Genomic DNA, 18,668 nt, shown 5'->3' on the forward strand with positions numbered 1-18,668 from the left:
TACGAGAGGAATAGGCAGTTGTGTTTATATTTCGTAGATCTAGAGAAAGCATATGATAGGGTACCGAGGGAAAAGATGTTCGCCATACTGGGGGACTATGGAATTAAAGGTAGATTATTAAAATCAATCAAAGGTATTTATGTTGACAATTGGGCTTCAGTGGGATTTGATGGTAAAATGAGTTCTTGGTTCAGGGTACTTACAGGGGTTAGACAAGGCTGTAATTTTTCACCTTTGCTGTTCGTAGTTTACAAGGATCATCTGCTGAAAGGTATAAAATGGCAGGGAGGGATTCAGTTAGGTGAAAATGTAGTAAGCACTCTGGCCTATGCTGACGACTCGGTCTTAATGGCAGATTGTGCCGAAAGCCTGCAGTCTAATATCTTGGAACTTGAAAATAGATGCAATGAGTACGGTATGAAAATTAGCCTTTCGAAGACTAGATTGATGTCAGTAGGTAAGAAATTCAACAGAATTGAATGCCAGATTGGTGATACAAAGCTAGAACAGGTCGATAATTTCAAGTATTTAGGTTGTGTGTTCTCCCAGGATGTTAAATTAGTAAGTGAGATTGAATCAAGGTGTAGTAAAGTTAATGCAATGAGCTCGCAGTTGCGATCAACAGTATTCTGTAAGAAGGAAGTCAGCTCCCAGATGAAACTATCTTTACATCGGTCTGTTTTCAGACCAACTTTGCTTTACGGGAGCGAAATCTGGGTGGACTCAGGATATCATGTTCATAAGTTAGAAGTAACAGGCATGGTTCAAACAGGTGGGAACAATGGCAGGAGGGTACTCAGAATGAGGAGATAAAGGCTAATTTAGGAATGAACTCGATGGATGAAGCTGTACGCATTACCGGCTTCGGTGGTGGGGTCATGTGAGGCGAATGGAGGAGGATAGGTTACCTAGGAGAATAAAGGACTCTGTTATGGAGGGTAAGAGAAGTACAGGGATACCAAGACGATGATGTTTAGACACAGTTTCTAACAATTTAAAGATAAGAGGTATAGAACTAAATGAGGCCACAGCACTAGTTGCAAATAGAGGATTGTGGCGACGTTTAGTAAATTCACAGAGGCTTGCAGACTGAACGCTGAAAGGCATAACAGTCTTTAACGATAATGTATGTATGTATGTATGTATGTTATTGTGGTAGTGAATAATTAACATTTCATTGACATGCATACAAATTGTCCAAAAAAAAAAAACCATTAATAAATTGTGTATTCTTTCTATAAACTGGTATAAATGTGTGGTTAGAGCTACTGTCCTAGACATGATGACAAATCTTAGTCTTTCCAGCTATGGCAGCAATAGAATGTTTTCCATTTAGAAAGTAATTACTGTATGTGTGGTTACTGCTGCATGTTTTTGACATTGTCTTGCTGAAATATCATCTGGGGCTTGATCTGAAAATTTGGAAGCCCTGTTGGGTTTCAGGTTGTCATTATTGTAATAGATACTCATAATGATGGTACATTTGCTCTAGAGATGATATGCTGCATTGCAGACTATAATGCCTTTTGCAAACACAGTCCTCATCGCCCTTTGACAAGGATATTTGCTGTGCTCTGCTATATGTCCTTCCAGTTCGACTGTTTGGTACACTATAGCAACCAAGCACTTTTGCAGTAGTTTATAAATGGTAGCCTCTGGAGAGACTGACAAACATAAAAGCTGTAGATGTGGAGCAAAGTTCTCTGCAAAACTTAAAGAGTTTCACCTTGACACAGCACAAGCCCAAAAGCCCATATCGTGTCTACAAGTATGGGCCATGAAAACATCAATGTAAACATAAAAGCTATTCTGTAGTAAATGACACAGTGACAAGTAGTTGCAGAAGGCCATATTACTGTTTGCCAATGCATCAGGGAAGGACAACTTTTCATTGAAAAAATCTGATACATCTACTATACCTGTCACAACAAAATAGAATGTTTTGCCTTCTCATTTCTATCTGATAAATATACTAAATGAAAATGTCAATTCCTCCTTGCTATTATGTTCTTAAGAATAGCAGTATGATAATGTAGAACTCATCATCATCATCCTAAACCATCTCCAGTTTCCCGGGTGTGGTATTTGAGCCTCCTCCATCTCATCCTGTCCTTGTACCATTCTTCCTCCACCAACTTGTCCCAATCATGACCTCTCAGCATTACATCGCTCTTAACTAAATCTATCCATTTCCTTCGTGGCCTTCCCACGGGTCGTCTTCCTTCTACCTTTCTGTCAAATTCCTTCCTTGCAGTTCTGTTTACTGGCATCCTCTTCATGTGACCAAACCACTTCAGTCTTGATATCTGAATCTTATTTAGGAGAGAATTGTCTATTCCTACTTCTTCTTCTCTAATTTTCTCATTCCTAATCTTGTCTTTCCTGGTTTTCTGGATCATAGTGCGTAGGAATTTCATTTCAGCTGCCTGAAGTTTGGAATTATCTCTATTGGTCAGTGTTGTGGTTTCGAGACTGTATGTAAGAATTGGTGTATAATAGGACTTGTACAATGTCATTTTTGTTTTCATGGGTATTTGCTCATCCCACAGCAGGTGTCTTACCTTGCCAAGTATGTCATTTAAATAAAGGACAGAGGAGTTATGATATAAACTTCAAATTGCAGATTTTATGTCAGGAAAAATGAACTGCTAATGTACAGGCTATTAAAAAAAGTTCAGAAAGTTTAAGAATACTAGCACATAAACAGAAGTATTGAGATGATCAAAAGACCGAAAAATTTAATGAAACTGGAAAGATTGTTTCTGAATTCATACAGGAAAAATAAAATTGGTGTAATCCAGGAGGTGGCATATGAGTTTTGGTAACTGAATTGAAGGCGAATCTGGGGTGATGTAAACTAATGATGCTGCGTTTGGGACTGTATAAATATGTCGCACTTCTACTGCCCTATGCCTCCCATCAGATTACACTGATAAATTGGTTGCCCATCAGTGCTGTTAGAATAATTTTTACTAAGTGGGATGTTAACATTTTTTTTTCCAACTTCTTTGAAATCGCTTAAGAAAAGAATACGTAAACAATTGGTAGGGAATCTGCCACCTCGGTAACAGCTCTAAATGCAGATCAGTGGTAATTGAATTGATTCTGATGGTGACTAGTTTTTCCTCCAATGAAACTCAAACCAGCTAATCACAATGTTAGACCATATAGACTTAACGTCTTAACCATCCTGGTAAACTTGTGGGTACGTTGCGGGTATTGTACTGGATGATTAACAGTGGTATTATCATCATCACTACTGTCTCATCTTTTGTTCTCTCTTTCTCCTTTCCAGACTGAAGATCTATATGCTTCTGATGAAGAAAATATATATTCAGAAGTGAATGTACGGGTATCTGGTCAAATAACAAAAGAGGAATCTGATAACGATGATGATGCTGAGGATGTTGATGACGTAGAAACTTTAAGTGCAGCCATTCGAATGGAGGTGAGTAATATGTTTAAATATTTTGATTGCAAGCCTATTTTGCTTTTATTTTTTATCTGATACCATAGTAAGTTAGAGCCTCCGTGGCTCAGACGGCAGCGCGTCGGCCTCTCACTGCTGGATACCGTGGTTCAAATCCCGGTCACTCTATGTGAGATTTGTGCTGGACAGAGCGGAGGTGGGACAGGTTTTTCTCCGGGTACTCTGGTTTTCCCTGTCATCTTTCATTCCAGCAACACTCTCCATTATCATTTCATAGCACTTATCATTCATTAATATCACCTTGGGAGTGGCGATTCCATTGTAATAATAGCCTATATGGTTCATTCATTACATCTCTGACCCGGTCAAAGACTGGAAAACAGGTTGTAGGTTTTCATTTTCACCATAGTAAGTTAATTGACAATGGAAAGTGTTACAGAGGGCCTTACGAAATACAGTTTTCCTGTGAGCTTGTGTACTTTATCTGCTAAAGTCTTAAATAAATCATCGTGAAACATTTTTGTTACTCCATATTCCTTCATCTCCTAAGCAGTATATATTTACTATTTATGCATTTAACACCTAGAATGTATTTTTTTGTAAAAAATAACTGTTGTTTTCTTTTCTTTTTTGTTGTACATTACAGGATATTTTAACTATAGGTTAACACTAGCTGACATTTGAAAATGGGTTTGATGGTAGCCTATGGTGTAAAAGGTTTGATCTCCTTTCATGACAGAGATTTATGGAAGCCAAACCCAAAATCTAACATAACAAAGAAAATTATGATATAAATTCTGAATTGGAATTCTTCCCTTTGCTAGTCTGAAGAGGGTTATAAGATATGGTTGGAATAACTCTTCTCAAAGATCTAAATATGCAAGAAAGTTATGTCTGTTCTTTGTTTAGGTTTCATCATCTGTTTGCTAAATCTGTTAAACGAAATTTGCTTTTTGCACAGAATTAAGTGATTGCTCTCTGCAAACAACTGCAGTAGAGTGCCGATAATCCAAACCCAAACCCTCAGTTTTATAAAATGTGCGTTTGAAAAAGTGTGGACATGGTACACTCTCGGCTCTTTCGACTGGTCATCTGTGCAGTGATGAAGTGGGGACGGCTGGATCTGCATCGAAGGAAGTTGAAAGAAACTGACCCCCTTCCACCTCTCCCTCAACAAGCCCAATCAATGAAGACGAGATCGTCACAACACGTTGCCCAACTCCAGTTGGCCGTAGCATGTTGTAGTGCTTGTGTATTATATAACATTGTGTTTACTATTTTGGTTTTTATTTTACTCTGTCTTATTGAAATTTTATTAACTGGACGGGATAAAAAGCACAAATTTTAAACAATTGAACAAAAAGTAGAAATATTGAATAAATTGGTGAGAATGGTGCTTCTTTAGCTAGAGTTTACATATCCACAAAGATGCACACGAGATGCTGTCAGTTGGTACAGTTATTTATTCACATCTATTTACAAATTAAACACTCACAACCTTAATCACTGCTGTCACTAGCAAAATACACACACCAACAAAGGCGCCATTTTAACAACTGTCTATCACTTGTCGGGATAGGATATTTTGAGGTGATAGCTAACTCCCTTTTGTTAGTATTTATTTACGCCTGCTAAGTTGGTGAGCATATGAAGGGGAAGTCTTTGTGCCAGTAGAGTAGAACGCAACCTTCTGAGTCAGAGAAGTCACAACATAATTTAAATACACTCGCGGTAAAGCTAATAACCGTGCAATACAATCCAAGAAACTCATAAGCCTCAGTAGGACATATGGATCGAGAATCAAACCAAGTAGACATTACCACACAATTTTCCAGCAGAGTTCATTATGCGTAGGAAGCAATACTGTGGGACAGACCTATGAGGTAAGACCATGGTATGTACATGGACATCTGGATGAAACAGGAAAAGGGCCCTTTTTTTTGGACAACCAAAAGGCAACAACAATATGTATTTTGAAAATACTTATTAAGAAATTTACAACAATTAAGATTAAGAGAAAAGATTTACAATGTTTTTCTTTATACACTGACTGACAGAGCAAATGCAACACCAAGAAGGAGTGGTCAGAACTTTATGCCAATTGCAGGGTAGACTGACGTCACTGAGGTATGCTCATGATGTGAAATGCGCCGCTGTGCTGCGCACGTAGCGAACGATAAATGGGACACGGCGTTGGCGAATGGCCCACTTCGTACCGTGATTTCTCAGCCGACAGTCATTGTAGAACGTGTTGTCGTGTGCCACAGGACACGTGTATAGCTAAGAATGCCAGGCCGCCGTCAACGGAGGCATTTCCAGCAGACAGACGACTTTACGAGGGGTATGGTGATCGGGCTGAGAAGGGCAGGTTGGTCGCTTCGTCAAATCGCAGCCGATACCCATAGGGATGTGTCCACGGTGCAGCGCCTGTGGCGAAGATGGTTGGCGCAGGAACATGTGGCACGTGCGAGGGGTCCAGGCGCAGCCCGAGTAATGTCAGCACGCGAGGATCGGCGCATCCGCCGCCAAGCGGTGGCAGCCCCGCACGCCACGTCAACCGCCATTCTTCAGCATGTGCAAGACACCCTGGCTGTTCCAATATCGACCAGAACAATTTCCCGTCGATTGGTTGAAGGAGACCTGCACTCCCGGCGTCCGCTCAGAAGACTACTATTGACTCCACAGCATAGACGTGCACGCCTGGCATGGTGCCGGGCTAGAGCGACTTGGATGAGGGAATGGCGGAACGTCGTGTTCTCCGATGAGTCACGCTTCTGTTCTGTCAGTGATAGTCACCGCAGACGAGTGTGGCGTCGGCGTGGAGAAAGGTCAAATCCGGCAGTAACTGTGGAGCGCCCTACCGCTAGACAACGCGGCATCATGGTTTGGGGCGCTATTGCGTATGATTCCACGTCACCTCTAGTGCGTATTCAAGGCACGTTAAATGCCCACCGCTATGTGCAGCATGTGCTGCGGCCGGTGGCACTCCCGTACCTTCAGGGGCTGCCCAATGCTCTGTTTCAGCAGGATAATGCCCGCCCACACACTGCTCGCATCTCCCAACTGGCTCTACGAGGTGTACAGATGCTTCCGTGGCCAGCGTACTCTCCGGATCTCTCACCAATCGAACACGTGTGGGATCTCATCGGACGCCGTTTGCTAACTCTGCCCCAGCCTCGTACGGACGACCAACTGTGGCAAATGGTTGACAGAGAATGGAGAACCATCCCTCAGGACACCATCCGCACTCTTATTGACTCTGTACCTCGACGTGTTTCTGCGTGCATCGCCGCTCGCGGTGGTCCTACATCCTACTGAGTCGATGCCGTGCGCATTGTGTAACCTGCATATCGGTTTGAAATAAACATCAATTATTCGTCCGTGCCGTCTCTGTTTTTTCCCCAACTTTCATCCCTTTCGAACCACTCCTCCTTGGTGTTGCATTTGCTCTGTCAGTCAGTGTATAATGCTCGAAAACAGTTTTTTTCACAACACCCAAGACCAACAAGTCCGTCCATAAAAAGGTAGCCACACAATGCTTAGGCATGACAATGAGTCTGACTAGAATTTTTGCACGCCTCACGCGCTATTGGAACAAACATCATTTGCAATACAATAGATGATACACGAAAAGTCAAAAGGCATGGCAAGAAACAAAGTACAAAATTTGAACAACAGTCACTGTTCGTAATTTTATTTAGAGTAAACATGCGGCGTGAGTTATTCTACGACATAAACCACCAGGGTTGTACGAAACATTACTGAAGAACGAGGGTAATTTCAAATCTAAAAGCAGAGTAATAAGCACTTCTCACAATTAAAAGAATAAGTCGTGGTAAAAAACCATTTTGAATGGAACAGCCACTAGGTGTGTACTAACATTAATATGAAATAGAAAAATGTATAAGGTATGTGTACACACAGAAATTGTCAAAAAGTCTCATTTTTTCAATTTTGAATTTCACATTACGTGGATTCGCTATTGTATTAGCTTTAATTTAGTGTATATTACATAACTCCCTACCTTCACTACTTTTTGAAATATTGGCATTTATGTAAAATGTAGCGCACTGAGCCATGCCCCCTTTTATGGACACAAGTGTACTCATGTTGATATGTGACTTTTGTTTTCTTTCTAATTACTGATGTACAATATAGAGTTCACTCCACACTAATCTGTGCTGCTATCTATGAGAATTGTACTTAATTATTTGAATAGACAGCTGTGAATGTTTTGAGCACCCTTGTATTTTGTAGGCCTACTATTTATATTGATATACTGTACTTTTAGAAAGTTTTCCAGCAATTCTAATTTGTTTATTTTTAATATTGTTGTACATTGTTGTTATAACCATGGGTAACAGAAAAACTAAAAGGAGGCCTGTAAGGAAGTTACATGAAGAAAGTAGATAGGTTAGAGCAGGACAATGCAATTGGATACCCAAAGGTGAAGGCAGTTGGTGTTCCTTCAAAAAGCCGTGGCAACTGGCACACTGGATAAATATAAGCCTAAAAATGGACTACCTGACAATGTACTTGAAGCTCTGACAATGTACTTGAAGCTGTCAAGCCAGAGTACTCCAAGCTGACTGATCCTGCCATGCTAAGGCATTGTCTCCATGGCAAAATGCAAACTCAAAATGAAAGTTTTAATGGCATGATATGGAGATAATGCCCAAAAGATGGTTATGCAAGACTAAACACATTGAATTTCTGTGTTATGGATGCTATTTGCCATTATAATTGTGGCCCAGATGTAGAATTGGAAATTCTAAAGCGAGTGGGTGTTACTGTTGGTAAACATACTCGAGCCGGTGCGGAGTTGGCTAAAGCTCTAAAACAGAAAATGTATCACCTACAAAACACCCCAGAGCAGAAAACCAGGAGGAGGTACCTGAGAGGAAGAAGGAAGATGAAGGAAGACCAGAATACTGCATACCGAGCTCGATAGCTGCAGTCGCTTAAGTGCAGCCAGTATCCAGTAATCGGGAGATAGTGGGTTCGAGCCCCACTCTCAGCAGCCCTGAAGATGGTTTTCCGTGGTTTCCCATTTTCACCCCAGGCAAATGCCGGGGCTGTACCTTAATTAAGGCTACGGCCGCTTCCTTCCAATTCCGGCCTTTCCTATCCCATCGTCGCCATAAGACATATCTGTGTCGGTGTGACGTAAAGCAAATAGAAAAAAAAAAAGGATACTGCATTAGAAGGAACATCATATGATGCAGGAGGTTTCTAAAACAGTGTTAGAACTTTGAGATGGATTTCTCTGGAAAATAATTGTTAATGCTCTCAGTACTTTAAAAAATCATAACATTAAACCTAATTATCCTATTTCACTGAATATTCTTTTAAATTAAAGCCAAAAGCCTACTCCAGAGCATAAACCTCAGATATGTAACTAATGTTGTAAAATATAATTGATTATGTGATTTGTTTGTAAACACTCACCAAAACATTTGTATCCACTAAAGTAATAGGACATCAATGGGCACAATTTCATTTTAGGATTATATATTTTAGGTTTATGCTCTACCAATAAGTGTTGTGAAGAAAATGCAAAAAAAAAAAAAAAAAAAAAAAAAAAACCCACAGATTTGAGGAATGTCAATTAGTTTGGGAGCTGTGATGTTTAAAACAATATAATACATTTTTAAACAAATTAATTTATTATTAACAAATAATGCAATATTTTTAGTTTATATACATACTGATCTATCTATTTTTTCTTGATCATTCCAGAAACCTAAATTCCAAACAGGAAACCTTGTAATTTAAAAAAAAGAAAATTCTGGGTATACACATAAGTCAAAAATGGAATAGTAAGCCACTTCTCATAATTTCCATAATGTAATCTCACTCCAAACCACTCAAAATAGAATGTCTATAAGGGTCATACAACTAATTAATGACAAATAGGAACAATTTTTACAATCCACTTTTTAAAAAATGAGTAACGGAAAGGAATAGACACATGAGAAGGGAGAGGAGAGAGGATGGGAAAGTCTGCTCACTCAAATCCTTGATAGTTTCCACTAGCTTAATTCATACCAAAAAATAGGTACGACAGTCCCAAGATCTACGAGACACCCATAATTAAGTTGAAAGTTAAATGTCCGCAGTTGGAGATACAGCCACAATACTGTTCAAAATTTATCAATCACGAGGCGATAAGTTCCTCAAAAATGGTGAGTTCACCTTCAAAATAAGTTTTGACGGAATGAAGTTTTAAATGTCAGGCTAGAGGGGCGAGATCAATAGGGTGTAACTAAAAAAGTTTGTGTGCATATTGGTTGCTCACCCACCTCCACATAGAAATAAGTCCTGTTGATGACAAGCAGTACAGCCCAGCTGTACAAGGACAGAAAATCCCTCCACACAAATATCACTCCGTAACCCAACTCAGCATTGATAACACCAACGCAAGCTTTTATAGACGGGAGGTAGCGAGTGCAGAACATATGAGAAAGGTGACATTTTAGGAGATGTGAGCGGAGGAGGGAGGGAAGCAAAATCATGCACAGTTAGTGTAGAGCCGGCCAAGTGAGGAGACGAAGCAGCTGACCAGATGTGTCACACAACAGCAGGCGCGGTTCGCAGAATGTAGAACAGCTGGATGACGAAATATGCAAGGTAGGTGAAGAAAGAGTCCAGGATTATAGAATGTAACAGTGAGAGTACGTGACACACTTCAACATGGAGACTGCAACCACTACATGTCACAACAATACGAGGTCAAAAGTATACTCCTGCTACACCATAACTTTACTAAACAATAACTCATCTCTACCGTCAAGATTGTCTCCTTACATATGTGCCTGACCAGGCTTCTAGAAAGATACGTTACAAAAAATACTTTGTACCTGCTCGAAAATTCTAGAATGCTTAATACATATAGTGTACAGAATATTCTTCATCGTTCTCGTCTACCCAGTACCATTCGGGAAGTTACAGTGTGTTTCACAATTTTGTAATGGATTATAAATTATATATACAGGTAAGAATAAATTATATACAGGTTCTTACATTAATTGAACTGATATAAATGTCTATATACAGTGCATGTTTCATTATATGACCTCACAAACAACACGATCATTTTGTATGTACATATGGTGTAATAATAATAATAATACTGTTTTCAAGTTATATCAGTTTATCACACTTGTGTCAATATCCCTCTTGTTAACTTGAAACAATTTCCACACTTTGTCACACTCATCGACTTTGCCTTGGTCGTAGATTGTATCTTCTCTCTTTCTCGACGTCGCTCGATGTGCTCTCCTCCTCTGGACCGGGTCGTGTCGTGTCGGGGGTCAGGGTTGCCTTGCTGTCAGCCTCTTCCTCAATGTGAGTCAATGCATTCTTCTCATGACCAGGCTGAGCTGTGTCGTCAGTAGCCTCTCCTCCAGGCTTATTCGGTATGCACAGTAGTTGGGTGACTCACCGCAACTCCGATGCATGGACCTTGACAGGAGGGTTGGTCTTTAGTAAGTAGACCCCATGGCCCAGCTGCTTATCCACCTCGACAGGACCAACCCACTTAGGTGCAAGACCTGCGTGAAACCCTCCAATCTTATTATTGACCGAGTGATTAAGCCGCAGTACATGTTGGCCTGGTAGGAAGATCTGGGTCTCTCTGACATCTTGAGCCTTGGCCTGGGTAAGGGATCTCTTCTCAGCCAAAGCTTGCTTCTCCTCGATGTTCTGCTGCCGCTCTGCTAGAGGAACAGCTGCATTATCTTGACCAGAAGTGAGTGGTGGACATATCTCCCAATACCCGGTGCCGTATAGCTGTCGACCAAGAAACAGCTCTGCTAGGGAATAGCCAGCGACACGGTTGATGCGCCATCGCAGGGTAAAGAGTGACTGTGGTATCTGACGGTCCCACAGTCAATGTTTCTTGTCTATCAGGAGGACTCATAGCATCCTTTTCAGCTCCTGGTTCTGTTGTTCGTTGGATTGGCCCTTGGGTTGTAGATAGGGGTGGTCCAGTGCTCCACACTCCATTCCGTCATAATTTCCTGTCACTTCCTCGACGTGAACTGACTCCCGTTGTCTGACAGAATGCACCATGGATAACCGTAGCAGCTGAATACCTCATCTTGTAGCAGGCTGGTGATGCATCCCGTCATGGATTCAGGTATCAGAAAGGCCTCTGTCCATCTTGTGAAGAGGTTCTTGATTACTAGGAGTCTTGTTTTACGCTTTGATGTTCTAGGGTAAGGACCTATCAAGTCCAGGGCTATGACCTCCCACAGGCATTGTGGCTGTCTTTCTCGTTGGCTGGAATCTGCCTTTCCGTTGCTCGCCTTGGTGCAGGCACAGATGTAGCACCCCTTCACGTAGTCCAGGATGTCTTTCTGCATGTTGACCCAGAAGAATCTTCGTTGGATAGACTGATATGTCTCTTCGCCTCCTGGATGTCCAGCTTCAGTCTTGTCGTGGAACTTTTTGAGGATGTCTGTCGTGTGCTGTCTGGGGATCACCACTACTGTAGGCGTGTTGGAGAGGTGCGACCTGTACATCAAGAGTCTTGAGGATGTCTGTTGTATGCTGTCTGGGGATCACCACTACTGCAGGCGTGTCGGAGAGGTGCGACCTGTACATCAAGAGTCCTCCGTCGACCTGGAAGTTATTGTAGCACATCTTGAATTCCCTTGGGATGAGTCGATTATCAGTGTTCTGTCTCCTCATCCACTGTGTCATGGTCCTGCAGGGCTTGTCTTGTTCCTGCCACTGTTTGAATACTCCCAGATCAAGTTCCTTCTTGATGATCATAAGGACAGGTTCCTTAGGCTCCCTCTGGTGTTTTTCTGGGAACTCCCTCTCAACAATGGTGCTCCTAGCTCAAGTTCCATTGCTGGGTGCCTAGATAAGCTGTCTGCTCCTATGTTCGTCGGTCCTGGAACGTGACACACATCAAAATCAAATTCTGCTATTAACAGAGCCTATCGTGTCAATTTAGATTTTGAGCCAGAGACTGAGTTCAACCATTTGAGAGCGGCGTTATCAGTGTAGAGCTGGAACTTTCTTTCCTCCAAGCAGCGTTTGAATTTGCGCATGGCCCACACCATGGCTAAGGCTTCCTTCCCGGCAGTGCAGTAGCGTTGTTCGGTGGGAGATAGCTTCCTGCTGGCATACTCGATGATGTCCCTTCCGCCGTCACTCCTCTCCTGGAATAACACTGCTCTTAAGCCGGAGTCGCTGGCGTCTGTCTGCAGGCACATCTTCCATTGAGGGTCGGGATGGGCTAGACCTGGAGCATTGCATATCGCAGCCTTAATGCCTTGAAATGCTGCCTCTTCCTTGCTGGTCCATTGGAACGGGCAGTTGTTATGCAGTACATAGGTGAGTGGTATTGCCTTCTCTTCAAAGTGTGGCACGAAGCTGCTATACCATCCACACAAGCCAAGGAACTGACGTACTTGTCGCTTGGTCCGCAGGCGTTCAGCTTCTTTGATAGCTCGATTCTTCTCTGGTTGCCTTTCTAAGCCTTCAGATATTAGGACATGGCCAAGATATTCTACGCGGGACTGAGCGAAGTGGCACTTCTCCAGTTGGCAAGTCAGTCCATGAATCTTCAGTCATTCCAGCACTTTCCTCCAGATGTACAAGGTGTTCTTGAAAATTCTTGCTGTGAATTCAAATGTCATCGAGATCCACTTGGCAAAAATCTCCAACATATCCTGATAATACCTTAGCCATCAGTCGCATGAAGGTGGCAGGAGTGTCCTTCAATCCAAAGGGCATTACTGCAAACTGGTACAATCCTCTTGGTGTCATGAAGGCAGTCAGTGGTCTAGAACTTTCCTCAACCTCCACTTGCCAGTATCTGGAGTTGAGATCCAGTGAGTTGAAAATCCTACACCCACTTACTTGTTTCAGCGAATCTTTCAGGTCAGGCATGGGGTAGGCATCACCAACAGTCTTCTCGTCCAATCTGCGGAAGTCCACACACAGTCAATACTCCCCATTCTTCTTCTTCTTCTTCTTCTTCTTCTTCTTCTTCTTCTTCTTTGGTAGGATGATAGGTGAAGCCCAACACAGGATTATAGAGGGTTTGATGAGATCTTGCTCTTCCATCTCTTGAAACTTTTGGATGACGAAGTTTCGCTTATCCGGGTTGATTGGATATGGACGTTGCTTGGTGGGTGAGGAAGCGCTGCATTCAGTGGTGTGCGTTACCATGGTAGTCTGTCTTATTTTATTGTTGATGACTTCCGTAAAGTCCTTCAAGGTGTGTCTCAGCTTCTGTTCTTCTCTCGGTCAAAGATGGGTTAACTGGATGTCTCCCAGGTCTAGATAGACTTCCGTATCCTTGCGAGTCTGGAGATTTCCATCATGCCAGGCAACCCTCAAACGTCAGTCTTTTCCCAAAAAGACTTCATGAGCTGCATAGTCTAGGATCACCTTTTATTCCACCAGAAAGTCATGACATAATATGATGTCAGGTATCAGGTTCTGAATCACTGCAACATCAATTACAATAAGCATGTTCATGCATCTGGCGGTTAGGTTTGTCCGTCCTTGAATGGAATAGGTTACCCCGTCTGCTGCCCCCACTACCCTTCCGAGATGGTGAGACTTCATAGGCGGTAGTAATCTGGCGACAGTCCCGTTGACAAATGAATGGCTTGCTTGGCTGTCGAGTATGGCTGAAAAATTCTCGTTGTCAATCCTGATGATGATAGCTGGGTGGGGTTGGCCTATTCTACTATCTATTCTGACCAATCCCTCTCCTACTTGACCAGGGTTGCTTATCTGTCTGGTCTTGAGGTGCATTCCTGTTCCCGGTCCCATACCCCCTCAATGCAGAATGGGCCGGACCTAGTTTTTCGACATCAAGGCTGGGCATTTGTTCTTCAGGTGTCCCACTCTTCCACGCTGCTAGCACTTCCTAACTGCGCTGGTCTCTTCTGTAGCTTCGCTCTTGTGTTCCTCCTCCCGCTGGGTGATGATTCTGCCTAGATCATCAAAGGATCTGGGTTGTGATACTTTCACTAGGGGTCGAATCTGATCGTGGAGTAGCTCTGTGACGAAGGGCGCTAGCTCTCATGCCAGTGGGTTGTGCCTCAGTCAGTAGCTTCCTATTCTCGGAGCTCTTCACCCCTTCAGAACTAAACCTAGCGAGGAATTCCCTCTTGAAGTCTGTCCAGTTTAGATTTAAACCCTTCAAGTTGTTCCACCAAGTAGTGGTTTGCCCCTTTAACTGTGGTGTGATGAGTTGCACGAAGATGTCCTCTGGTTAGTCCTTCCTAATAGGCTGACCGATCCCTCGACGAAGCTAGTAGGGTTCTCCTCCAGTGGCCCGTGGTATTCTGGAAGGCTCTCTATAATCAGCTTTGGGTCTAGGTGTGCTGTATTGCCGGTCAGGTTTGAGGGGGTTAAGAGGTGTGGTGATACGTCCTGTTGTATTAACTTGGATCTGCCAAAGTTTTTATTTTTTGAGAATCAACTTGTAACTTTTAGTGTTGGATAATGTGCATATGAAGATCTCGAAAAAGCTTTAATTTTATTTATTCGACATGTAACTTCTGAGGAAATACCCGTGCCATATATGGCACGCTGGGTGTTAGTGCTGTCTTTTGTTTCATATACGAAAATTTTGATGTTATTCCGCATTTGGCTTATTGATATGCTTTCATCCAATACTTCCTTTTGTAAATCATCAGTATAAAAGTTTTTATTCAATATTTGCATATATTATAAAAATAATGTTGTTCCAGAACTATTAAAAATACCCAGAAGTTTGACTTTACTCTGCTAGTGGCTTTACATTGCACCGACACAGATAGGTCTTAAACGATGGAATAGGAAAGGCCTAGGAGTGGAAAAGAAGCGGCCTGGCCTTAATTAAGGTACAGCCCCAGCATTTGCCTGTTGTGAAAATGGGAAACCACGGAAAACCATCTTTCGGGCTGTCGACAGTGGGATTCGAATCCACTATCTCCCAGATGCAAGCTCACAGCTGCGTGAACCTAACCGCACGGCTAACACGCCCAGTAGTTTGATTTTTTGGTGCTAGGTATGATTTTATAAGTGTTGTAAATGACCTGAGTTGTTAACGGAATAAGGAAATGAATTTATACTTTAAATAATAATGCTAAAATATCAAAAGCTACTCAAATCACTTATTACATCGTGAGGCAGTCAATCAGTGTGTATGAGGAATTATAGCAGTGGTGTGTACAAAGATAATTCAACTGTTTATATGAGTACTGCACTCACGGTGATGTTCTAAAAAGCAAGTACACACTACTTATTATCTTTGCGCGTATGATAATCAGTAAAACATTCTACACATGAACCTACATTGCACTTGGTACACTGGGTTCTAGGCCTAGCAATGCAATTTTCTGACGCGCATCTTCTTCTCTTCGCTCCTGGAATTGTAGAAGGCCCATGATGCATTCCATCATACCGAGGATCCTGCACTGCATTATGTCCAATACAATGAAATATGGTGAACAAGGAAGCAGCTTCCTGGCATGTGAGATAAGCCTGCACATTTGCTCGTCGAAAATCAAGGTGAAAAATGCCTTCTCCAGATGTGCATTGTGCATACCTACATCGATGAGCCAGGCAAATATTGCCCACCACCACTTTTTCCTCGTATTCCGACTTGCAAATCTGTCAAGTTACGACCCATACGATCAGTACCTCCCATACCCATAATATAATGAGAAATCATGTATGGCTGAGATATTCGGACTTTTCCACCTCTAGAATGTCCTTTCTCTTTCACATAACGAGATACCTGTCTTTCAGGGTGCACTCCATAATATGTAGATGCTTTGGTTACTACTGAATTATCCGCCCATCGGCAAACCTGAACACCTTCCTCCAAATTCTTTAGGTAATCATATGTACCCCGTATTTCTGTCTTCATGGTAGCGGAAGATTTTAGATTACAATCCTTAACAATGCGATTTTCTCGAAGTGTGCCTGTAGCACCGTATCCCTGTGCACCAAGATGCATTAGCAATTCCATTCCAGTCAAGAAATTGTCGAAGTATAATTTGAAGGGTAAATTTTTCAGAGCCGGTCAAAGATTATCCAGCATTTTTACAAGGCTTTCTCAAGACTAGCGCAGATACAATTTCTTGCGAGAAATTTCAAGAGATCTTGAGAGCGTTGTCCCCGCATTGTGCGGCGAGCAGCATGTCGTAGGCCTACAGGTAGTCGGAGCCGAATGTTGTTTGTGCTGAGTATGCAAATAGCCAACCACGGTCCTTTTCCATTTTGTAAATACGTGTCAACAAGTAACTAGGGTGTTCATTTCTACCGAGGTCTATTTTGACGCATTATAACATAATTATAAAGGATACGCATTCTGGCATTGTATGCACTGGTAGGTACACGAATGAGTGGTTTATGTACAGAACCTGACAGCTACTGTACTGTAGGTACACATACCTGGATACTAGAGGCGTGCATCATTCATTTGAACTCGAGACGAGGCAAGATGTGCCTTGCTGCATATGTAACCACCATTACTCATGAGTGGAATGTGTCATCTAAAATGCTTCAGTGTGCTCCAAATTCTTTCGACAAGTAAGTGTACATCGTTATCAGACCCCACATTCAATAACATATGACCACTGCTTGCGTTTATTAATATTTTGGTGACGAAGGAAATAATTCCTTACAATGTTATAGAGTATTCGCGTCATGTGAAAGTTAGCATAATTATCCAACAACAACAAGCAATTCCATGGAAAGAAAATATTACAAGAAGTACTATTAATTTAACATTCTAAATCCAGCATCATCATACACAAATTCAGTATTTCCAGTGCGTAACACTACCGCTTACAATACTATATGTTGAGCTTTCTACTAGCTTAACATTACAAGTGATAATAAAATTAAGTTAAACCATCATTACCGTACAACTATAACGACAACAACGAAAGAAAATATGACAAGAAATACTAAGAGTTTAACTTTCTAAATCCAGCAAAAAAATCACAAATTCAATGTCTGTCATTTACAGCTTTTACTTTTCACTTTACACAAGCACTAATCATCATCTTAAGCAATTTGATACCGGATGAGAATCTATCAAAGACTGCTGCAGATAATTTATTCCAATCCCTTATGGTCCTGTTTACGAAGGAAAACTTGCCGACATCAGTATGCTGGTTATTATTGCACTACTGGTAGTAACCATTGCCACTGGGATATTTCCCATTTGCGATGTATTTGTTAATAATAATAATAATAATAATAATAATAATTAGGTACTTCGGTAAATGACAGTGCAATGTGTAAATGTGTCTAGTTGTATGCGACAACTTGAAGACGATGTCCGAAATGCAACGTAAGTTGTGGATGTCGGTTATTTTGAAGAGATGCCACATAGCACAGCCCGCAGTGTTGTTTATTCAAAAGAAGTAAAATACGTCGGCAGAAATACTTCTGGGATGATCCGACACTTAAAAACATATATTATAAATGAAGAGGAATAGTCACAGAACACCTTCGGCTCAGTCTGAATCACAAAAAGCTACCCTGCTGACGATTGTGAGGCATCCGGGTAGGTTTACATCCTAATAACAGTTAACAAATTATATGGGCTATTCAGCTAAGAAGTCCACCTGAAATAACTCATGAACAATTGTAAGATACTGGCATTCTGTCTTCGCTTTTGTTAATGATGTTAAGGAGCTCATAGTTCAACTTGCAGTGCTTTCCTAGGCTTTTGACAAAATTTATCGTCACACACGTTTCCATATGAGAACTGCTGATAATTATCAAGCTTACACTCGTAGTTACTGGGACGTCGCACAGCTCGCAGCACACAAGAATTGGTCTTGAGAGCGTTGCCCATCACCCCTGCTGAAAGAATTGGAGCAAAGTTGGGCATTTTAGATTACACGTTTCACTCGTGTGTAATAGGGGTTGGGTATGTAGGAAAGCACATCTTCTCCGTCTCAAGTTCGAATAATGCACGACTCTAGCATCCAAGTAGGTGTACATCCTATCTACAGTTATTCACAAATTATGCAGGGTTATTCAGCTAAGATGTCCACCCCAAATATGTCGTGAACAGTTTAAGATACTGACATTCATTTTTCACTTTCGTTAATGGTATTAAGGGGTTCATGGTTGAACATGCAGTACTTTTCCAGGCTTTTGACAAAATGTATTGGCTTACACATTTTCAAATGAGAAATTTTTTTTCACGCAATAACTGCCAACGATATACTATCGAGTTTAGTCGTAGTTACTGGTA

General features: G+C 41.7%; 1 protein-coding gene across 1 annotated transcript in view; it reads left to right on the forward strand.

Moving 5' to 3' along the window:
- The window catches only part of LOC136857012 (zinc finger CCHC-type and RNA-binding motif-containing protein 1), a 61,267-nt gene that overhangs the window by 26,237 nt on the left and 16,362 nt on the right, over positions 1-18,668 (forward strand). Inside the window, exon 4 of the mRNA XM_067135350.2 lies at positions 3,296-3,448. Coding sequence (XP_066991451.2) covers positions 3,296-3,448 — 153 coding nt within the window. The remainder of the gene's footprint in view (positions 1-3,295; positions 3,449-18,668) is intronic.

This window comes from Anabrus simplex, chromosome 1 (genome assembly GCF_040414725.1).
Source record: "Anabrus simplex isolate iqAnaSimp1 chromosome 1, ASM4041472v1, whole genome shotgun sequence".
NCBI lineage: Eukaryota > Metazoa > Arthropoda > Insecta > Orthoptera > Tettigoniidae > Anabrus > Anabrus simplex.